General features: G+C 44.3%; 1 protein-coding gene across 1 annotated transcript; it reads left to right on the top strand.

Annotated features, from left to right (window-relative positions):
- Positions 1-1692: 1692 nt before the first annotated feature.
- On the top strand, positions 1693-11125 carry SCCPDH (saccharopine dehydrogenase (putative)). Its single transcript, XM_074579942.1, has 12 exons — positions 1693-1965; positions 2169-2281; positions 3091-3171; positions 3649-3778; positions 5300-5349; positions 6915-7045; positions 7585-7702; positions 8852-8971; positions 9092-9148; positions 9685-9796; positions 10390-10471; positions 10929-11125. The coding sequence occupies exons 1-12, from the start codon at positions 1764-1766 to the stop codon at positions 11032-11034; spliced, it is 1302 nt and encodes a 433-aa protein (XP_074436043.1). The 5' UTR covers positions 1693-1763; the 3' UTR covers positions 11035-11125.
- The last annotated feature ends 8193 nt before the right edge of the window (positions 11126-19318 follow it).

The raw sequence follows: 19318 nt of genomic DNA, 5'->3' as shown, positions 1-19318 counted from the left end.
CTGCTGCCTCAGAGATGAGATGTTTAGAATGTATTCAGAAAGGACACGGATCTCCAGTACAAATCTGAGGTGGGAAAAGTCTGGCTAGGCAGCAGTGATTTGAAAAAGCCTCTGAGTTGAACAGATTGTGCGCTGCAGGTGAATCAACAATGTGACACTTGCAAAAAAAAAAAAAAAAGACAACTGTTTAGGGCATGTAGAAACAGGGGTAAATTCTGGCACATCACATAACCTTCTCAATTGATTCAGCACTGACAATGTGAATGTGGAGCCTAGTAGTGGACACGAGATTTCAAGAAAAATGGCAACTAGCTGGAGAGAGTTCAGAGGAGGACAGGAAAAACGTATGTGTAAAGTGGTCTGTGAGGAAAGATCAAAAAAAATTAGTGTTTTTAAATCTAGGGAAGACTGAGGAGATGCATGGAATTTTCCAGTTTAGCAGCATCTTTTTTATATACTCATCAGGGATTAAATCTTTTAACAGTGTCCTCTAGAAACAGCAGAAATAGTATGAGGCTGAAACTACAGGACGTGGAGGTCTAGCTTCTTGTCTCCAGTCATATGTATAACAAAGTGCAGGAGGAGATTCCCTGGGGAAGAGTATGAGTGTCTATGACTAGAGGTTTTAAAACAGGTTAGACAGGCATCTGTCAGGAATGGTTTAGATATGGCAGATGCTTCCTGGGAGCAAAGGCCAGCGAGCAGGATTTACGAGGTTCCTTCCCGTGTGAATTGCTGTGAGCCTCTGGAATCCAGGAGAGAAGCCTGGCCATGAAAAACACAGAAAACATGACCGTACCTCACCACGCTGCGCAGTCATGAATGGTCCTTACCATCGTGGCTGTGCAGAATCACTGCTTCTCCCCACCACTACTAGAACTTCCAATTTTGCGTTGTTCTGTTTTTGTTGTTGAGTGAAACATATTTGCTGTAGTTGGGGGGGAAACGGAGTATTTCATTTTAGTTCTGGTAATTACGGTTTTCTTTTTGGTTAGTAACAGTCCTCAGTTCATCTGTATTACCTATACGGAAATGCTCATGGCAATAGCTCATAGTAATGAGTTGTGCTTATCAGGAGAGATGATGTCTGCCGTGGGACCAATAATGATGGCATCTCTCTACAAATGTTGCTTAAACTGCTGGGCTCCAAAACCTCCTGTCTGTAATACTTTTCTTTGCTCACGGTATGTTAAAAATCACCTGAAAGATAGCACTTCTCTCTCCTTCCCAGCTGCTGGAACGAGAGCAAGGGGTGTTCCGGGCTCCCTAGTTCTTTTCTTTGAGGGTGGCAGAGCACTGGAACAGGCTGCCCAGAGAGGTGGTGGAGTCTCCAACTCTGGAGACATTCAAAACCCGCCTGGACGCGTTCCTGTGTAACCTGCTCTAGATGACCCTGCTCTGGCGGGGGGGTTGGACTAGATGATCTCCAGAGGTCCCTTCCAACCCCTACCATTCTCTGGTTCTGTGTTTCTCCCAGGCAGAGGCCGAGGGCTGAGCCGCGCCGCCGCTGAGGGGACGCGGCAGCGGCTGGGGGCCCGATTTGGGAGCGGGGCCGGACTGTGCCACCGCCGGGGCCCGGCAGGCCCAAAGCACCGCGCGCTACTCGGTACCACGAACCCCACAACCGCCGCAACGGCTGTAACGACAGCACCGCGGGCGGTCCTCGCGCACCGACACCGCCGGCGGAGGGCGGGGCCTGGGCGGGGCCGAGTGGTATCGGGCGCTGCCTGGCACTGACCGGCAGTGCGGCGGCTTCTCTCCCAATGGCGGCCGGCGGCGGTGAGGCCGGGCGGCCCTACGACCTGGTGGTGTTCGGGGCTTCGGGCTTCACCGGCCAGTTCGTGGTGGAGGAGGTGGCGCGGGCGGAGGCCGGCGGGGAGCTGCGCGGCGGCCTGCGCTGGGCCGTGGCCGGGCGGAGCCGGGAGAAGCTGCGGGCGGTGCTGGAGCGGGCGGCCGAGAGGCTGGGTACGGGCCGCGGCCGGGGGGCGTGCGGCGCAGCGCCCTGGTGCGGGGCCCGCTCGGCCCCCGTGCCGCGGCCCCGTCCGGTGGCAGCCGCCGGCGGGCGGGCGTGAGGGGCCGGGGCGGGCCGAGGGTCGAAGCGGGGGGCGGCGGCTCGTCCCGGGGAGGGAAGGGAGCGGCGGTCGGTGACGGCGGTCTCCGGTGCGCAGGGAAGGCGGCGCTCGGGGCGGAGGTCGGCCTGCTGCTCTGCGATGTGGGCGACGCGGCCTCGCTGGCCGCCATGGCGAGGCAGACCCGGCTGGTGCTCAACTGCGTGGGCCCGGTGAGTGCGAGGGCGCGGGCGGTGCTCCCGCGGCCTCCAGGGGGCGCGGCTGCCGGTTTGCGTGCGGCCGGGCTGCCCGCTCGGCGGGCGGGAGGGCTGCCGCTGGGCTGCGGGGTGTCAGGAGCCGCCCGGCTGGAACGCGGCGGCTCTCTTTTGGAAGAGAACCGCAAGTGCTGGCGTGTGCTATAATCGCCTGAGGGTTTTCCTCGCTCCCGTTTCTGCAGGTGTAGTTCACGAAGAGTTCTCGCTGAAATACAGCAGTGTTTGGTTTAAGTCTTTCCCAGGCAGTACAAGAAACTGCTTGAAAAGTGGGGAGGAGGTTTGGGGTGGAGTGCTGGGATGGAAAACAGAGCTGGAAAGAAGCCTGTCGGCTTGCTGGTTTAAGTTCTTGGCCCCTTTAAAATTATCAGCTGCAATATTTCCAGCAGATTGAGAGGGGATCAAAGTACGAGAGCTGCAAGTGAGGTCTTTGAAATTCAGAGTATTTAAGTAGGGAATATGCTGATAAAACGAGTGCAAAAAGCGTAACTTGAGATTGGATTTATGAAATTGGCCTTGGTGATGAGACAAATACGGTGGAGTAATCTGTGCAGCAAACTCAATTATGAACATGAAGTTTATCACGCTGTTCCTTCTCCCCACCCTGCCCCCCAAGAAACTACATGTGCTGTAACTCTTCTGCCCCTCTTGGCAAAATCAATAGCCACCAAGCGTTTACTTGTAGATGCATACGTTAGGTAAAGCACGCTGTGTGAGTTGTGGTGTGGGGCTTTTATTTTGTTATGTGTCATGTTCTTTCCTTACTACAGTATAGATTCTTTGGAGAGCCTGTGGTAGAAGCTTGTGTTGAAAATGGTGCAAGCTGCATTGACATCAGTGGAGAACCCCAGGTATGTGGCAGTAGAAAAATGCTACCTTATATCAAGGATCTGTTAAAGGAGTATCTGTTTAGTATGTTCTGTGTTTCTGCTAACGTTTTTGAAGGTGAAGGCAATTTCTGCCTCCTGATCTACAACTTCAAGGTGCATTAATTCATTTAAAGTACAGTAGTGTGTATTAGTTGTATACTTTTCTTACTTTTAGACGAGAGCCTCTCAGGTTTTCTCTGGAAATCCCAAACTTTTGAATTCTGCTTCAAGTCTCGGTTGTGATTCTACGGAAGAATTCTGTGTAAATTGCATTTCTTTGCACTGCTGTGACGCTTTCATACCATAAAGCAGGAGTACTATGTATCTGTCTTAAACGTACTTGTCAGAGGCTTGAAGCATGCTGGGTGCTGTGATACAACAGTAAAGTGCTGATGGCTAACCTCGGGTATGGCCAAATTTGGAATTCTGCTTTAAATATTTGTTCTGACTGTGTTTTAGTTTCTGGAAGGAATGTACCTGAAATACAATGAAAAAGCTGCGGAAAAGGGAGTATATGTCATTGGAAGCTGTGGCTTTGACTCGATACCAGCGGATATGGGAGTACTGTACACCAGAGACAAGTTGAAAGGTGACTGAAATAAGCGTGACCTTATGCTGAAAAAGAAATGCAACTGATGCTTTCATCTGGTTTCCTAAAGCAGCAGTGTTTATGTGGACACTCTTTCAGTCTCTCTTTTTGCCTGCCTTTACCAGCTGACTGGTTTCAACCCACTCTGGTAGATAAAAAATTTAGAAGTAAATCTTACTCCCATTAGATTGGAGAAAATTCATCATTAGGTAGAGGAGGGATTAAAGGAAAGTTTGCTCACTGAGAGAACAGAAGCTTCAGTTGCCAGCAGCGGGCTGTTCAGCCAGCACATGGATGTTGGCAGGCAAGCCTCAGCACACTGTCTCTTGTGCAGTGAGAATCTTATAGGGAAGAGACAGTGGGGACAGGAAGGCTGAGGGAAAGGGACTGCAAATTAGTGGGTCGTCAGATTTCATAAGTTTTGTTTTTCTACCACAAGCACTGGGAAGCTGTTGTTTGAGTGTATGAGACAGTGCCATACAGTGCCTTTTTCTTTAAAAGCAGCTAGAGAGTAACTGGAAGAGGATACATATATTTGAGAAAAGATGTGAGATGATTTAATTCTATGCAAATAGTACTTGGTCCTTAATCTCAAACGAGGATACTTTGTTCGTTAGGCTTGACTTTCAGTTGGAAGGGCTGATAAGAGTATCCAAATGTTTTGCTTTCATGGACTATTAAAACTGCTATTAAGTGGGATTTTTTTACATTGGAGTGTATCATCAACTTCAAGAAAACTCAAACTGGATCTGACTGGAGGGAGAGAGGGGGCATGGAAATGAGTTTCTGGTTATTCGTGGGGTTATAATTTGATTCCTGATACTTCTTTTGAATAAAGATGTCTTTTATCTGTTCCTGTTTTGAGTTTATGGTATTATCTACGCAGTTGCTTGCCCACACAAGTACAGTTTTACAATGTCAGAAGGAATTGAGCAAAGTAAAACAGCAGAATTTAGAGGAGTTGTTTTGTTTTGCTGTTCATCACAACTGAGCATTCTTTGCAAAACATGAGCTATGCTAAAATGAAATGTTTTAGAATATCTTGGGTGTTTCAGGTTTTTTGTAGGTTTGTGGGTTTTGTTTGGGTTTGGGGTTCTTGTTTGGGTTTTTTTTTGTGGTTAAAGTCTACCAAAATCTGTAAGTCCCTCTCAGTTTTCACAGCCTATGTAATCTTTTCTTTTGAAACTGGGAGGAAAACTCAATATGGCTCTGAATATTTTCCTTTTTTTTTTTTTCTTTGATCATTTACATCATCTCGTTAACTAGATAAGATGAATGAAAAACTGAATGACTAAAGATTAGTGACTCTTACTGAAGTACTTCACATAAAAAAAATTGATACTTGCTAACTAAAATAGCTATGGAACTTAATCTTAGTTTATTTTACTTTGAGCTGAAGATGTGACTCTGCCTTTACAACTAATTTTGTCAATGGCCTGCTTCTGGAGTCTACCAGAGTGTACTCTGGCTTTGTGAACTAATGACTGCATATGGCAAGTAATGCTTTCTCTTCCCTTAAAGGTACCTTAACTGGTGTTGAAAGTTTCCTGATGGTGAAATCTGGGCCTGAGGTTAGTTCATTTATACCTTCTTGGAACTCGGAGGTATTTGTGATAACATCGCTGTAGCCCATTCGAATAACTGTTGTTAACTTAATTCAGACCAAGGAACAAGCTGGCAGTTTGTTTATGATGAGCCTAAGAACTTTAGGAGCTAATAAAAGTATCCCAAGCAAACACCCTTTTGTAAGGTTCATTTGCATGGGGTGTCTACCTAGCATTTGTTGCGTTAAACCAAGTAGTTCTTCAAACAGCTTTTGCAGAGATGTGGGAAGGATTCATACACAAGTAAGCTATAACAGATACACAGTGTGTTGCCAGTAATCCTAGTGAATTACTGTTGGCTGTTTGGGGTTTTTGTTTTGTTTTGTGGGTGTGTGTCTGTATGTGTGTGTTTCAATATACTTTAATGCATGTAATCATAGTACATATATGTAATATTGTGTAATATATGTAATAATTCTAAGGTCATTATTAAAATAATGCAATAATGACCCAAACCAAGCCGATGTTGGTGCCCAACAATCAAACATCCTGTCCTGAGCACCCATCTTGACAGATGGAGCCCAAGTCACCGTGTATTCTTAATGAACACGTGGAGGAAGCTTGTGGAATGGGAGAGTAAAATCTCTCTGTTAAAGAACATGGGATAGTAGTTCATGAGAATGTATAAATCTGTATGTTGGGTATAAAGATGGTTTAAGTACGTAGTAGAAGTTGGAAGTGTTGGTAAGAAGGGATTTCGGTAATGAAAATTAAATACGATGGCATGATTAGTAGATGCGTGTGTGTGTGTATATATATATACATGTATGTATGTATTAAATATGCAGGACCAGAGTATGATGCAAATAGTATGGAATAGGGAGTGGAGATTGTATTGAGTTTGGCTGAGATGGAATTCATTTTCCCCATAGCAGCCCTCATAGTGCTGTGCTTTGGATTGGGCGCTAGGAAGGTGTTGATAACACACCGGTGTTTTGGCTACACACAGCACCCAGGCTCGCTCTCCAACATCACCCCCCTCACCAGTAGGCTGGGAGTGGGCACGATCCTGTGCGGGGATATAGCCAGGTCAACTGACCTGAACTGACCAAAGGGATGTTCCATACCCTATGCCATCTGCTCAGCTATAAAAGCTGAGGAGGGGGAGGATTCCTTATTACGACATTTGCCTTCTGGAGCAACTGCTATGTGTACTGAAGCCCCACTTCCCAGGAAGCGGCTCAACATCACCTGCTGATGGGAAGTAGAGAATAAAATCTTTTGGTTTGCTTTGCTTCCGCATGCAGCCTTTGCTTTTGCTTTATTAATCTGCCTTGACCCAAAAGGGTTTTTTCCCAACTTATTTTCTCCGCTCTCTGTCCTGCTGAGAAGGGGAGTGATAGAGCCGCTTGGTGAGCACCTGGCGTTCAGCCACGGTCAACCCACCACACTTCACTATACTTTAATGCATGTAACCGTAATACATACACGTAATAATGTTTAATACATGTAATAATTCTAAGGCCATTATTAAAATAATACATGAAATCTTGAGATACTGAATTAATTACTGTTTCATGGTATGTCACCAGGGTGCTTGTATACATGATGGGACCTGGAAGTCAGCTGTTTATGGCCTCGCAGATCAAGACAACCTGAGGAAGCTTCGAAAAAAGATAGGATACAGCCCTGTTCCAGTAGTTGGTGCAAAACTTAAAAGAAGGTATAAAAAGCATAAGATGTGAAATGTGCTGTCTTCTGACAGTTCCAGTATTGATTATAAAGATTGTTAATATACTTTAAATACTAAAAAGATGCATTTAGGACTTCAGTATCATAAAAATACGTAGATGCTCGTTTAGTAGAATTGAAGGTAAGTTCAGGTTTACTGATTTGTTCCTTCTTTAATGAAAAACAGAATATGTCCTAGCATTTACTGGGTCTCAAAGTTAACTTGTTCTAAGAGATTTTTAGTGATGTGGCAAACTTCTGAGTTTTGTTTCAAAAGTGATCAGTAGAAGGGAAAAAAGAAATGTGAAGCGAATATTGTTTTTATTATCAAGTTCATTCTTGCTAGAGCGCATAAAACTTTGAGGCGAGGAAGGATGAATTTGGAATGGGTTGCTTTCAGCGAAAAGAGATAACGTCATAAAAATGCTTGAGAAAAAGCCAGTATTGGTAGGGCTGTTATGATCAGTCTTTTCAGTTTGCATAAACGTTTGAATGTTTTTTTTTTCTGACTTTTTTTTTTCCTATTTGCAGAGGACTTGTGTTTTACAATCAGGAATTCAAGCAATACTCCATTCCATTCATGGGATCTGATGTTTCTGTTGTGAAACGGTCTCAGCGTTACTTGCACAGAGAGTTGCAGGAAACACCTGTAAGCTACTGTTAGTTGGTGTACTATGTCTTTATTACCATTTTCAACGCAACTTTCCTTTATGTAATAACTGTTCTTAGTGCATACCTGGGTTTCTGTAATTTGGTAAATAGTAATGAACTGTGGTGTGCTTTTGCTTCTGTAAAGAAGGGGGCTTGTTCTGTTGATCACCTTTGGAAGCTGCTTGACCTGATGTGGTCCAGGTTCTTCTGGGTTTCATGCTACTTGATACTTTACCTGATGAGATTGCTTATTGCTGTTGGCATAATAGTTACGAGAATCTCTCATAGGGTTCTCATGCTGTCTGGTTTCTGGGTATGTAGTTGTGGGGAACGGAAGCCTGGAGTCACAGAAATATTTGAAAGGTGGGCTTCATGATTTTCGGGAATGATAAATACTTTAAAGTCTGATCCTGTGCAGATGCTTTTTTTGTTGTATTAGCAGAGCTTCTAAAAGCATCTTAATTGTAGTCTGTGTAACAATAGTCATCTCAGTATCATGTGGTAAACGTTCTGATACAAATGAGCAGCATACGAATTCTTTATCTGGAGAATTCTTGAATTCTTTGACACTTCGGGTGTCTGGTGTGCAGAGTAAAGGCAATGTGAAGTGGTGGTGGTGGAAAAGATGTTTTTGTTTTCTGTGGTTTCCTGAGGGGACACCAGCACCAACAATCTGTATAGCAGCTGGGCAGAATCACAGGCATCAGTTAAGAGAGAAAGGCAAGACAGCACTCCAAAAAATACGCTTGGAAACTACTAATGAGAAAGGCTTGCCATTGCTATTCCAGAATTCTAAAGTAAGGCCTCTATTTCTCCTTAAGTAAAGCACAAAGAGGAGGAAAGAAGATATTGGGAGAGAAGTCTGAAATCAGATACCAAAACACATCTTTCTTTAAAGTTTTCCACTCTTGTTTACCATGCTCACCCCCTTGCCATTCTGTAGTTAAATTGTCTTCTCATAATGAATTATGAAGCATTATTCAAAAAGTCATTTAGAACTAAGACAGTTGTTTAAGGCACTACTTAAACAGCTGTCTATTGTATCAAACAATTGTATCCTAGTTCTAGGGTAGATTTATTTTTACAAATGAATTGATGCAAAAATTTCGATGTGAGTTCTGTCACTGAAAACATGTTTTTGCCTCAGGTGCAGTATGGCGCTTACGTGAACATAGGTGGTCTTGGCTCTGTTATCAAGCTGATGTTTGCTGGCATTTTATTTCTTCTTCTTGTGAAGTTTAGCTTTGGAAGAAAACTTCTGATAAAAGTAAGTGTTCAAAACACAAAAGAATTAAGTGTTTGGAGATTATTTTTTTTCCCCTCTGGTTTATCACTGGTTGTTTTTGTTTTTTTTTTTTTTTTTTTTTTGTCCCCCCCCATTATGTAGTACCCGGAATTTTTCTCTGCTGGACGCTTCACAAAGAAAGGACCAACCCAGAAACAGGTAACTGACTGTTTACCATCACAATTATGGAAAAAAAATTGTTACAGTGATGGCAGAATAGTAGTCCAGAGTCAACTGCTTAGTCTGAAAGAAATAACTTCTAAATGCACATTGTGTGTGGGGCTGTTCAGATAGCTTTGAATATTTGAATAATCATGCCTTCTGTTATTAGACACGGAAGTATGTGGAACTCATATGAGGAGAAAATGGATTGTGTTGCTGGGTCTGATGTATTTACATGGATGGCTGACAGCACTCAGTCTGTCAAGGTGATAACAGAGGGAGACTGAGTAGCAAAAACCCAGGACTGAAAGCAGCCAGAGCATAAATGGACTTTAGAGCAGTAACAATTCTAACAAATTGGAAGTGATTAAAAATGTAGATGAAATTCTACCTTTTGAGCAATAACTCAAAAGAACTACTCTTATGTTTAGATGGATCTTGGTATTTGGCATAATAGATACTTAGATTTACTCTTTATGCTTACCTGATGTGAGTTACTGTTTTGGTGACCACACTTGCCTTGTCCACTACAGATGGATGGAACCTCTTTTACAATGACTTTTTTTGGTGAGGGTTACAGTGAGGGGCAAGATCCCCAGAACGGCAAACCAAATGTAAAGATCTGCACTGAAGTGAAAGGACCAGGTATGTACGTTAGTAGCAGCTCGCTGCTTTTGCCTCCTGTTCCCTACGCTAAAAGTGGTTTATGGTTCCGCTGCTATTACTTTCACCCTCAAGGAACACTTGCAACAGGGACAAAGTCAACAGCCTTTACAGAATATTAGCTCGGATGCTAGTATTCACTGTGACCTCTTTTTTTGAAATAGCCAATTCATTTGCATTCTTGTCATTCTCTTTCCTTCTGACTTCCCATATTGATTTTCATTTTTGCAGAGTACAGCAGTTAAAGGGCGAGTGCTTTAAGGATAGTTTTCATTTGTTACAGCCTGGACCTGTTTATTTCTTCTCCTCTGTGAGTGAACTTAAATAGATCAAACTTAACCCTGGCAGGTTATCATTTCTAGCTGAAACATACTTGTCTTCAGATAGTTCCTTTGAGGGGAAGATGACACCTGAAGTAGAGTTTGGAGACAGCAAGAATGTATATTCAGAAAGGAGTTAATGAAGCATACCTTCTTTAAATGACTAGATGTGGCTAAATGCAGCAGTCTCACTCCAAAAGTCTGAATTACATTCTACATTTCAACACGCTGTATGTTGTTTGGTTTTTTGCTCAGAGCCTGGCTACGTTGCTACACCAATTGCAATGGTTCAAGCAGGTGTATCTCTCCTGGAAGATGCAGCTTGTCTGCCTAAAAGGTAAGTGCCTTCCCATGCAGAACAGCTTGGTCTTCTTTAAAGCTACCCTGTGCACGTCTCTCTTTGAAAATGCAGGTCTCATATCCCTGTGGATTTCTGTGTTGCCTCACCCAAATCGCTGTGCAAGGGAGATACTTCACCACAAGCTGATTTAAAGCCATTTACTCTCCATCTGCCTTTCAGTTTGAAAGGATGTAGTCATAGGTTTTTAGTAACGCTTTTGCAGCATCTATTGCACCAGATGCTATATATTCAGTGAATGCAGTGGTTTCTGTTGAGTTTGCCGGATGCAGAAATGAACCCATGAATATAACCAGCCTTTGCCAGATTCCTCATATGCTCTCCTGTAGGACAGTAGCTTTTTCTTTCTTAGGCAGGGAAGCAGGTCTTTGACCTCAAAAAAGGTGGCGCTCAATGACTGTATCACTAATGTTATTCTTTTGATTTTCATTAACAGGGGTGGTGTATATTCTCCGGGAGCTGCCTTCTCCAAAACAAAACTGATTGAGCGCCTCAACAAACGTGGTGTTGAGTTCTCTGTTATTAGCAAGCCTGAAGTCTGAAGTCAGAGCGTAACTGTATGAACTACCACCTCTCCTGGGTTGAACTCCAATAAAAATATAGCCAAACGGCTGTAAAAGCCTCATCATAAAATAGTTTCACTGCGCTATTGTTTTACAGCAAAAACAGGAGAAGAATTGAGTTAAAAGTTGTAATAGTGTTTGCTGTAGCGAGCAAACCCTTGAAGGGTATTGAATTTTCATTCACAAGCATATTGAATCAGTGACTTGTTGGGTACTAGAACTAGAATTTTGTTTAACCTCTTTCCTCCAAGTGTTACGTTACTGCTTAATGGAACCGCCACAGCATCTGCTGCACAGTTAACCACAGCCTTCACCCCATTCCCCAGCTATTAAAAGCAGGCAGGCCCTGGGTAATAAGTGCCTTGGCAGATGAAACCACTAGTTGTGTCTTTTTTTCCTGTGTTGTTATGAAGGTCATCTGACTCCATACCCTTCTCTGGAGGTATGTGGACTTTCCTCCTTACTCGCTTTCCTGTAGCGAGGTGGTGGGCTCGCCTTCTCTGGAGGTACTGAAAATGTGCCTGGATGCCAACCTGTGCTGGCTGCTCCGGGTGCACCTGCTCTAGCAGGGGCTGGACTCGATGACCCACAAAGGCCCCTTCCAGCCCCTGCCATTCTGTGAAGAGCCAGCACCAGGAGACGGGTTTGTCAATGTGACTGAGACCAGCCAGGCTGCGGCTCCTCTGCCCGTGGTGGCTGGTGGTGGGGCCGGGGGCCTGGGTGGCCCTACGAGCTGGTGATGTTCGGGGCTTCGGGCTTCACCGGCCAGTTCGTGGTGGAGGAGGTGGCGCGGGCGGAGGCCGGCGGGGAGCTGCGCGGCGGCCTGCGCTGGGCCGTGGCCGGGCGGAGCCGGGAGAAGCTGCGGGCGGTGCTGGAGCGGGCGGCCGAGAGGCTGGGTACGGGCCGCGGCCGGGGGGCGTGCGGCGCAGCGCCCTGGTGCGGGGCCCGCTCGGCCCCCGTGCCGCGGCCCCGTCCGGTGGCAGCCGCCGGCGGGCGGGCGTGAGGGGCCGGGGCGGGCCGAGGGTCGAAGCGGGGGGCGGCGGCTCGTCCCGGGGAGGGAAGGGAGCGGCGGTCGGTGACGGCGGTCTCCGGTGCGCAGGGAAGGCGGCGCTCGGGGCGGAGGTCGGCCTGCTGCTCTGCGATGTGGGCGACGCGGCCTCGCTGGCCGCCATGGCGAGGCAGACCCGGCTGGTGCTCAACTGCGTGGGCCCGGTGAGTGCGAGGGCGCGGGCGGTGCTCCCGCGGCCCCCAGGGGGCGCGGCTGCCGGTTTGCGTGCGGCCGGGCTGCCCGCTCGGCGGGCGGGAGGGCTGCCGCTGGGCTGCGGGGTGTCAGGAGCCGCCCGGCTGGAACGCGGCGGCTCTCTTTTGGAAGAGAACCGCAAGTGCTTGAGGGTTTTCCTCGCTCCCGTTTCTGCAGGTGTAGTTCACGAAGAGTTCTCGCTGAAATACAGCAGCGTTTGGTTTAAGTCTTTCCCAGGCAGTACAAGAAACTGCTTGAAAAGTGGGGAGGAGGTTTGGGTTGCGCTGCAGTGTGTAAAGTGGTGCTGGGGTGAAAAACAGAGCCAGAAAGAAGCCCATCGGCTTCTTCAGAGTTGAGGGCATCAGCTTCCTTTTATGTTTTAGGGGTGCTTTCTCAATATTTTGTTGCAAAGCCTCCTCTGATATGAGAAAACAGGTTTAGTAAGGGATGTTGCAGATAAAAAATGCCCTTAGTTTTTCTCAAAATTTAAACAGCGTTTTTAATTTTTTAAAACACTCCTATCTGTAGCAAATGGCTACATATTAGAATGATGTGCTAAAACATGCTGCTTCAGAGGAAAACAATTTCAGTTCCAGAGCAAAAGGATTTCTAAGAGTGGTTTACCAGTACCGGATTTTTGCTGAAATCACGGGTTTTCCAGCGCAGCTCACGGTGCTTGCTTTGGTTCCGTTGAAAGTGCAGGCACACGGAATAAGCAACAGGGAGAAGAGAAAAGTCATGGGGCAGAAACTTAATTTTTAAGCTGCTGAAATACACAGCCTTGCTTTTGCTGTTTGTTGCCTAACCCACAAGGGGCTTAGAAACGCTTATAGCCCAGAGCTGTCTTGTTAGATGATGTCCCTAAAAACAGATGTCAGAAAGAGAAAATGACGCTACTAATGAGTGATCTGCATACTGGTTTAAATCCATTTTTAATCATTCAGAGCTGAGCTGTACTGTACGGACACCATAGTTACGTTGTTTTATTTACTCTGGAAGTGAGGGGAAAAAACCAGCTGTGGAATTTGTTAGCTTTAATAATTAAGCATTGGATGTTCAGATGATCTGGATGTCCTGCTGGTAGCTCTGCTGACTAAAGAGGGAGGCTGAGTTTATAACCGAAGTATTTAAATCTCTAAAGCTAACCTTTTTGAATGCCTTACAGAAATCAAAGAGTATTTCTTTCTGGTTATTTATTAGGAACGTGAAATGTGCTTAACTGATTCGTGTCAGTGTGGAACAGTGTTAGGGCCACAGGGTGAAGTGTGACCTTTGGTTGTTTTGTCTGTCTGGCCGCAGACGAGACGGTGTGTCTGTCGTGTCTGTGTTTTGCAGGAGCCACCTGGCGAACATTCTAGAATACCAGCTTAAACCGGTCCTGTTGTTATCTGCACAGTGACCTGTAAGAGGGGGGGATACGCCCATTTTTGGCAAGGGCCAACCATTTTAGAGGCAGTTATGAATATGTACTAGTATAGGAGATATAAACCAAAAATGGGGTCTGTAAGGTGTGTGTCTTGGTTGGGCAGAGACCCCCGGCACACCCAGCGCTGTTTGCTTGCCTTTATTCCTTTAATAAATTATAAATTCTAATTGGAATCCTGTTTGTGATTAAATCATTTATCACAATTTGGGGGCTCGTCCGGGAGGGTCTTAGTTCCTGAATTCTGACTTGATCTAGGAGGGGCGCCCCACCATTAGGTGGCTCCTGATCAGGTCAGGTCGGGACTAACGCCATCCTGAACCTGAGTAAAGGCAAGCAAAGAAAAGATTTTGATTTTTATTTTTATAAGCTCCTTTGCCGGCTGCAGCAGTTTATTTTACCTGTAATTCTGCGCGCGAAGATCCGAACAAAGACGACGGAGTCGTAAGTATTTAAAGTGTATACCGTTCGGTTGGGTGGGATTCGGTTGCCTGTGTGTAAGAGTGTGATTGAGACGGAACCTGGTTCCGAAGTGATTGTGGAGGTCTTCTAACCGCGGTTCCAATCTCCCGCGAGGGACTTGGCCGGTGAAGGACCGAAGCGATTCCTATAGGATTCGTGGGTGGGTGATAGGTCCTAAACCCCCTGCAAGACGCTCTTACTGGTAACCAAGGGCTGTAGGAATTGCCACAGTAAAATTCCTAGATGGGTCAGACAAAATCGAAGACCCAGGACCAGAGGAAAGGGAGCAAATTACCAGATATACCATTGGAAAGTCCATTAGGAATAATGATTAGGAATTGGAATGAAAGGGGCCCCAGAAAAGGAAAAAGTAAATTAAAATTAGTTCACTATTGTATGATTGAATGGCCGAAGAAACCTTTAAAACCACATGTCTTTTGGCCTGGTTTTGGATCCTTAGAAGACTGGATTTGCCAGGCCTTAAATCTATATGTTAATTCAAAGGAACCTTTTAGTCAGGAGGAAAGTGATTATGCAGGATTATGGATCAGGACTTCACGTCCTTTTCCGGCTTCAATACTTACATTAAAAACGGATGAAAAGTCTGAGAAAGAAGAAGGAAACAAAGACAAAAAAGGGAAGGAAAAAGATGATAAAGGGGAACCACTGGATAACTTACCACCTCCATATCCTAACAATCCTCCTCCAACGGCGGCTCTCCCTCCAGGGGCCGTAGTACCCTCACCAGTGCCACCGTTACCCCTGCCTCCACCACCGACAGCACCGGAATTAGATCGACCTCCGGCTGCATGTACGAGAAGTAGAACTGTCACATCTGGGGGAGCTTCTCCATATCCCTTACGAGAAGTACCCCTCGGAGGCAATCAGGGAGGCATCGGGTTTGTGGCAGTTCCATTAAATACCACAGATGTAAGGAATTTCAAGAAAGAAATGGGGACCCTATTAGATGATCCCCTTGGAGTAGCAGAAAAACTAGACCAATTTTTAGGACCTAATACTTATACCTAGGAAGAAATACAATCCATTTTAGGGATCTTATTTACTGCTGAGGAAAAGGGACTAAAATTTTTGTAGCAGCAGTAAAAGAAAGTCAGAAAAATCAGAATCCGTTTAGAGAGAAAAGGGAAAAAAGAATAGAGCAGACACCCAGAGGACAGCCTCATAGGGAGAGATTCACAATTCCTGTCTGTTACTACTGTAACAAGAGGGGACATGTTCAGAGGAACCGTCCTAATAAGTGAGAACAAGATGAGAAAATGTTCAAAGAAGAATAGGGGTGTCAGGGGCTATATCTTTTGGGGACTTAAACATCAACAGAGCCCTTGATAAAATTATTAATAGGTCCCCATAAGGAGGAGGTTTTATTTTTAGTGGATACAGAAGCTGAAAAATCAACCATTCAGAAACTTCCAAAAGGAATAGAGATAGGGAGGAATTATATGTCAGTAGTCGGGGCAAAAGGAGAACCTTTTAAAGTCCCTATCTTGAAAGATGTAGAAGTAGAAACAGAAAAGAAAATTTGTCTTAATGATTTACTTTTGCTCCCTGAAGTGGAATACAATTAACTAGGAAGGGATCTGATTTTGAAGTTAAACTTGAGCATTCAGAGTCAGGGGAACAAACTGCTGATCAAATTATATACTTTAACACAGGAGGATGAAGAAGCTATTAACCCCTCGATGTAGTATAAAGAAGGGGAAACTGGAAAAATAAAAATGGGCCCCATAAGCGTTCAAATAATAGATCCACATCGTTCGATTAGAATCAAGCAATACCCTATACCCATGGAGGGTTGAAAAGGATTAAAACCTGTAGTTGACAGACTTTTAGAAAAAGGAACCTTGGAACCATGTATGTCACCTCATAATACACCCATCCTCCCTGTAAAGAAACCGGACGGGTCATACAGAATAGTACAGGATTTAAGAGCTGTAAATCAGCGAACGATTACTAAATTCCCTGTAGTGGCAAATCCCTATACTTTATTAAGTCATATTTCTCCCAGACATACTTGGTATAGTGTGATAGATTTGAAAGATGCTTTTTGGGCCTGTCCTCTGGACGAAGGATCTAGAGATTATTTTGCTTTCGAGTGGGAGGACCCCGAAACGGGACAGAAACAGCAATTAAGATGGACGGTATTACCACAGGGGTTTACGGAGTCACCAAATTTATTTGGGCAAACTTTAGAGAAAATCTTACAGGATTTTACATTACCCCAGGAGATAAAATTATTGCAATATGTAGATGATTTATTAGTAGCAGGAGAAACTGAAGAGGGGACCCGAGAAGCTACTATTAAATTGTTAAATTTTCTAGGGGAGAAGGGATTGAAAGTGTCCCGATCAAAACTACAGTTTGTAGAACAGGAAGTAAAATACTTAGGACATTGGCTAAGTAAGGGAAAGAAGAAACTAGATTCTGATAGGATATCTGGGATTCTATCTTTAAGACCCCCACAAACTAAAAAAGAGGTTCGGCAAATATTGGGATTATTAGGATATTGTAGATCATGGCTTGAAAATTATAGTGACAAGGTAAAATTTCTATATGAAAAATTAACTAGTAACCAACTTAAGTGGTTTAAAGAAGATGACCAGAAATTCGAGGAAATAAAAAAGGCATTAATACAAGCACCTGTATTGAGCCTCCCAGATTTAGAAAAACCTTTCCATCTTTTTGTGAATACATCAAATCAAACAGCATATGGAGTTCTTACTCAAGACTGGGCAGGAATAAAAAAAACCTGTGGGGTACTGTTCTAAATTACTTGATCCAGTAAGTAGAGGATGGCCTGCTTGTCTCCAAGCTTTGGTAGCTACCGCATTATTAATAGAGGAAGTTCGGAAAATTACCTTTAGTCCTCCTTTAAAAGTGTATACTCCACACAATGTCAGGAGTGTTTTACAACAAAAGGCAGAAAAATGGTTAATGGACAGCCGGATCTTGAAATATGAAGCAATATTAATAGACTCCCCTGATTTAGAACCAAGGGCGACTTCTGCTCAGAGTCCAGCACAGTTTTCGTTTGGAGAGCCATCAAAGGAAGTACAACATAATTGTTTAGAGGTAATTGAGACCCAGACTAAGGTGAGGCCAGACTTAAGAGATACTGAGTTAGAAAATGCAGAAGTGTTATTTGTAAATGGCTCCTCCCGTGTGGTGGAAGGGAGGAGAAAATCAGGATATGCCATAATTAATAAAAATTTAGAACTTACAGAATCAGGACCTCTGAGTCCATCATGGTCAGCTCAAGCTTGTGAGCTGTATGCCCTTTGTAGAGCCCTGGAATTATTACAAGGAAAAAGCGGGACCATATTTACGGATTCTAAATATGCATATGGAGTAGTCCACACTTCTGGAAAAATTTGGGAGGAAAGAGGTTTAATTAATACCCAAGGAAGGAATCTAATACATCAAGAACTAATAGTGAAAATTTTAAAGGCGTTAAGAAAACCAAAGGAGGTAGCAGTGGTACATGTGAGAGGACACCAAAAGGGGATTAGATTATCGAACCAGAGGGAATAACCTAGCCGATAGAGAGGCCCAGGAAGCAGCCCTGAGGACTCAGGTCACTAAAATTAATGTAGTACAAATACAAGGAGACATTAGTGAAAAAGAACTAGAGGAGAAAGAAAAGAAATTTACCCCTGAGGAACAGGCAAAATTAGAGAAAATAGGAGCTAAGTCAGAACAGGGAAAATAGATGCTGCCCGACGGGTGAGAGATGTTGCCAAAAGCTTATGCCAGGCAAATATTATAACGATTACACACACAAACACATTGGGGTACAAAGGCGATAAGTGATCATTTCCTTAAACAATTTGGCTGTATTGGGATTTTTGAAATAGCAAAGAAAATCACGCGAGGGTGTTTAACTTGTCAAAAAGTAAACAAGAAAGTGTTTCGACAAGCAGCCACGAGAGGAAGGAAAACAGCTTATAGACCTTTTGAAAGAATACAAGTCGATTTTACTGAATTGCCTAAGGTAGGGAGAATAAAATATTTACTAGTAATAGTAGATCATTTAACACAACGGGTAGAAGCTTAGCCTGTAGCACGAGCTACGGCACAGATGGTAGTAAAAATCTTATTAGAACACTTAATACCTAGATATGGGATAATCCAGTATATTGATTCTGATCAGGGCACACATTTTACTTCTAAAATAATAAAATTATTATGTCAATCATTAGGTATTCAATGGGAATACCACACTCCGTGGCACCCACAAAGCTCAGGGAAAGTAGAAAGAATGAATCAAACAATAAAACAGCAATTGGCTAAATTAATGATTGAGACACAGATGTCCTGGACGAAATGCCTACCATTGGCACTATTAAACATAAGAACTAAGCCACACAGTGAGACTGGATTATCGCCATATGAAATGTTATATGGAATGCCTTATTCCCAAGGGATGCCCCTGGGGAATAATGTAGTTGAAGATTATAGTATCCAAAAATATATAATATCCATTGGAAAAAAGTTAAAAGAACTACGAGAGATTGGGATGATGGCTCAAACACCACCATTAGGATTTGACACGTGTCGCGAGTGAAAGGTCCAGTGAAGGAGTGGAGAGTCACATCTGAGCCCGGAGAAGCCAAGCTAACCATCAGACGAACTTAAAGAGACCTTCATCAAGAAGCATAAGCTAAGTTGCTGTGGGAATTTCATTGTAACTACTCCTGTAGAATTAGTGGACAGGGATAAATACCTATTAGGAAAAGTAATTTAGTCCATTGTGTAAACGGTGTTGTTTATTTTTAAGGGCAAAGTGTTCTACATGTTTTAAAATATATCATTTTCCAAAAAAGAAGTCAAGGATCTAGGAAACAGTTTAGAATTTTTGTGCATTCGCTGTGGGGCCACCACTCCCTTATATAACCTACCATGGGTTAGGCTTTATTGCTGTCAATTTAATCAAAGAGTGTTCCTTGATTGAAGGTTACCCCTTAAAAGATTAAGGAAGAGGGCAAGACCGGAGGGGAACGAGTGGTGCGGCTTGAAAGGTCTGCCAAGGGCTGCAACCCCTTCAGGCTGTGACCGCCGATCACTATGGCCCTGACCGGACCTCTTCTGGTCCTATTTGGGGTAAGCTCCTTGACTCTGGT

This window comes from Larus michahellis, chromosome 3 (assembly GCF_964199755.1).
Source record: "Larus michahellis chromosome 3, bLarMic1.1, whole genome shotgun sequence".
Lineage (NCBI taxonomy): Eukaryota > Metazoa > Chordata > Aves > Charadriiformes > Laridae > Larus > Larus michahellis.
The sequence above is the reverse complement of the archived record's forward strand: the minus strand, read 5'-3'. Positions and strand labels throughout refer to the sequence as shown.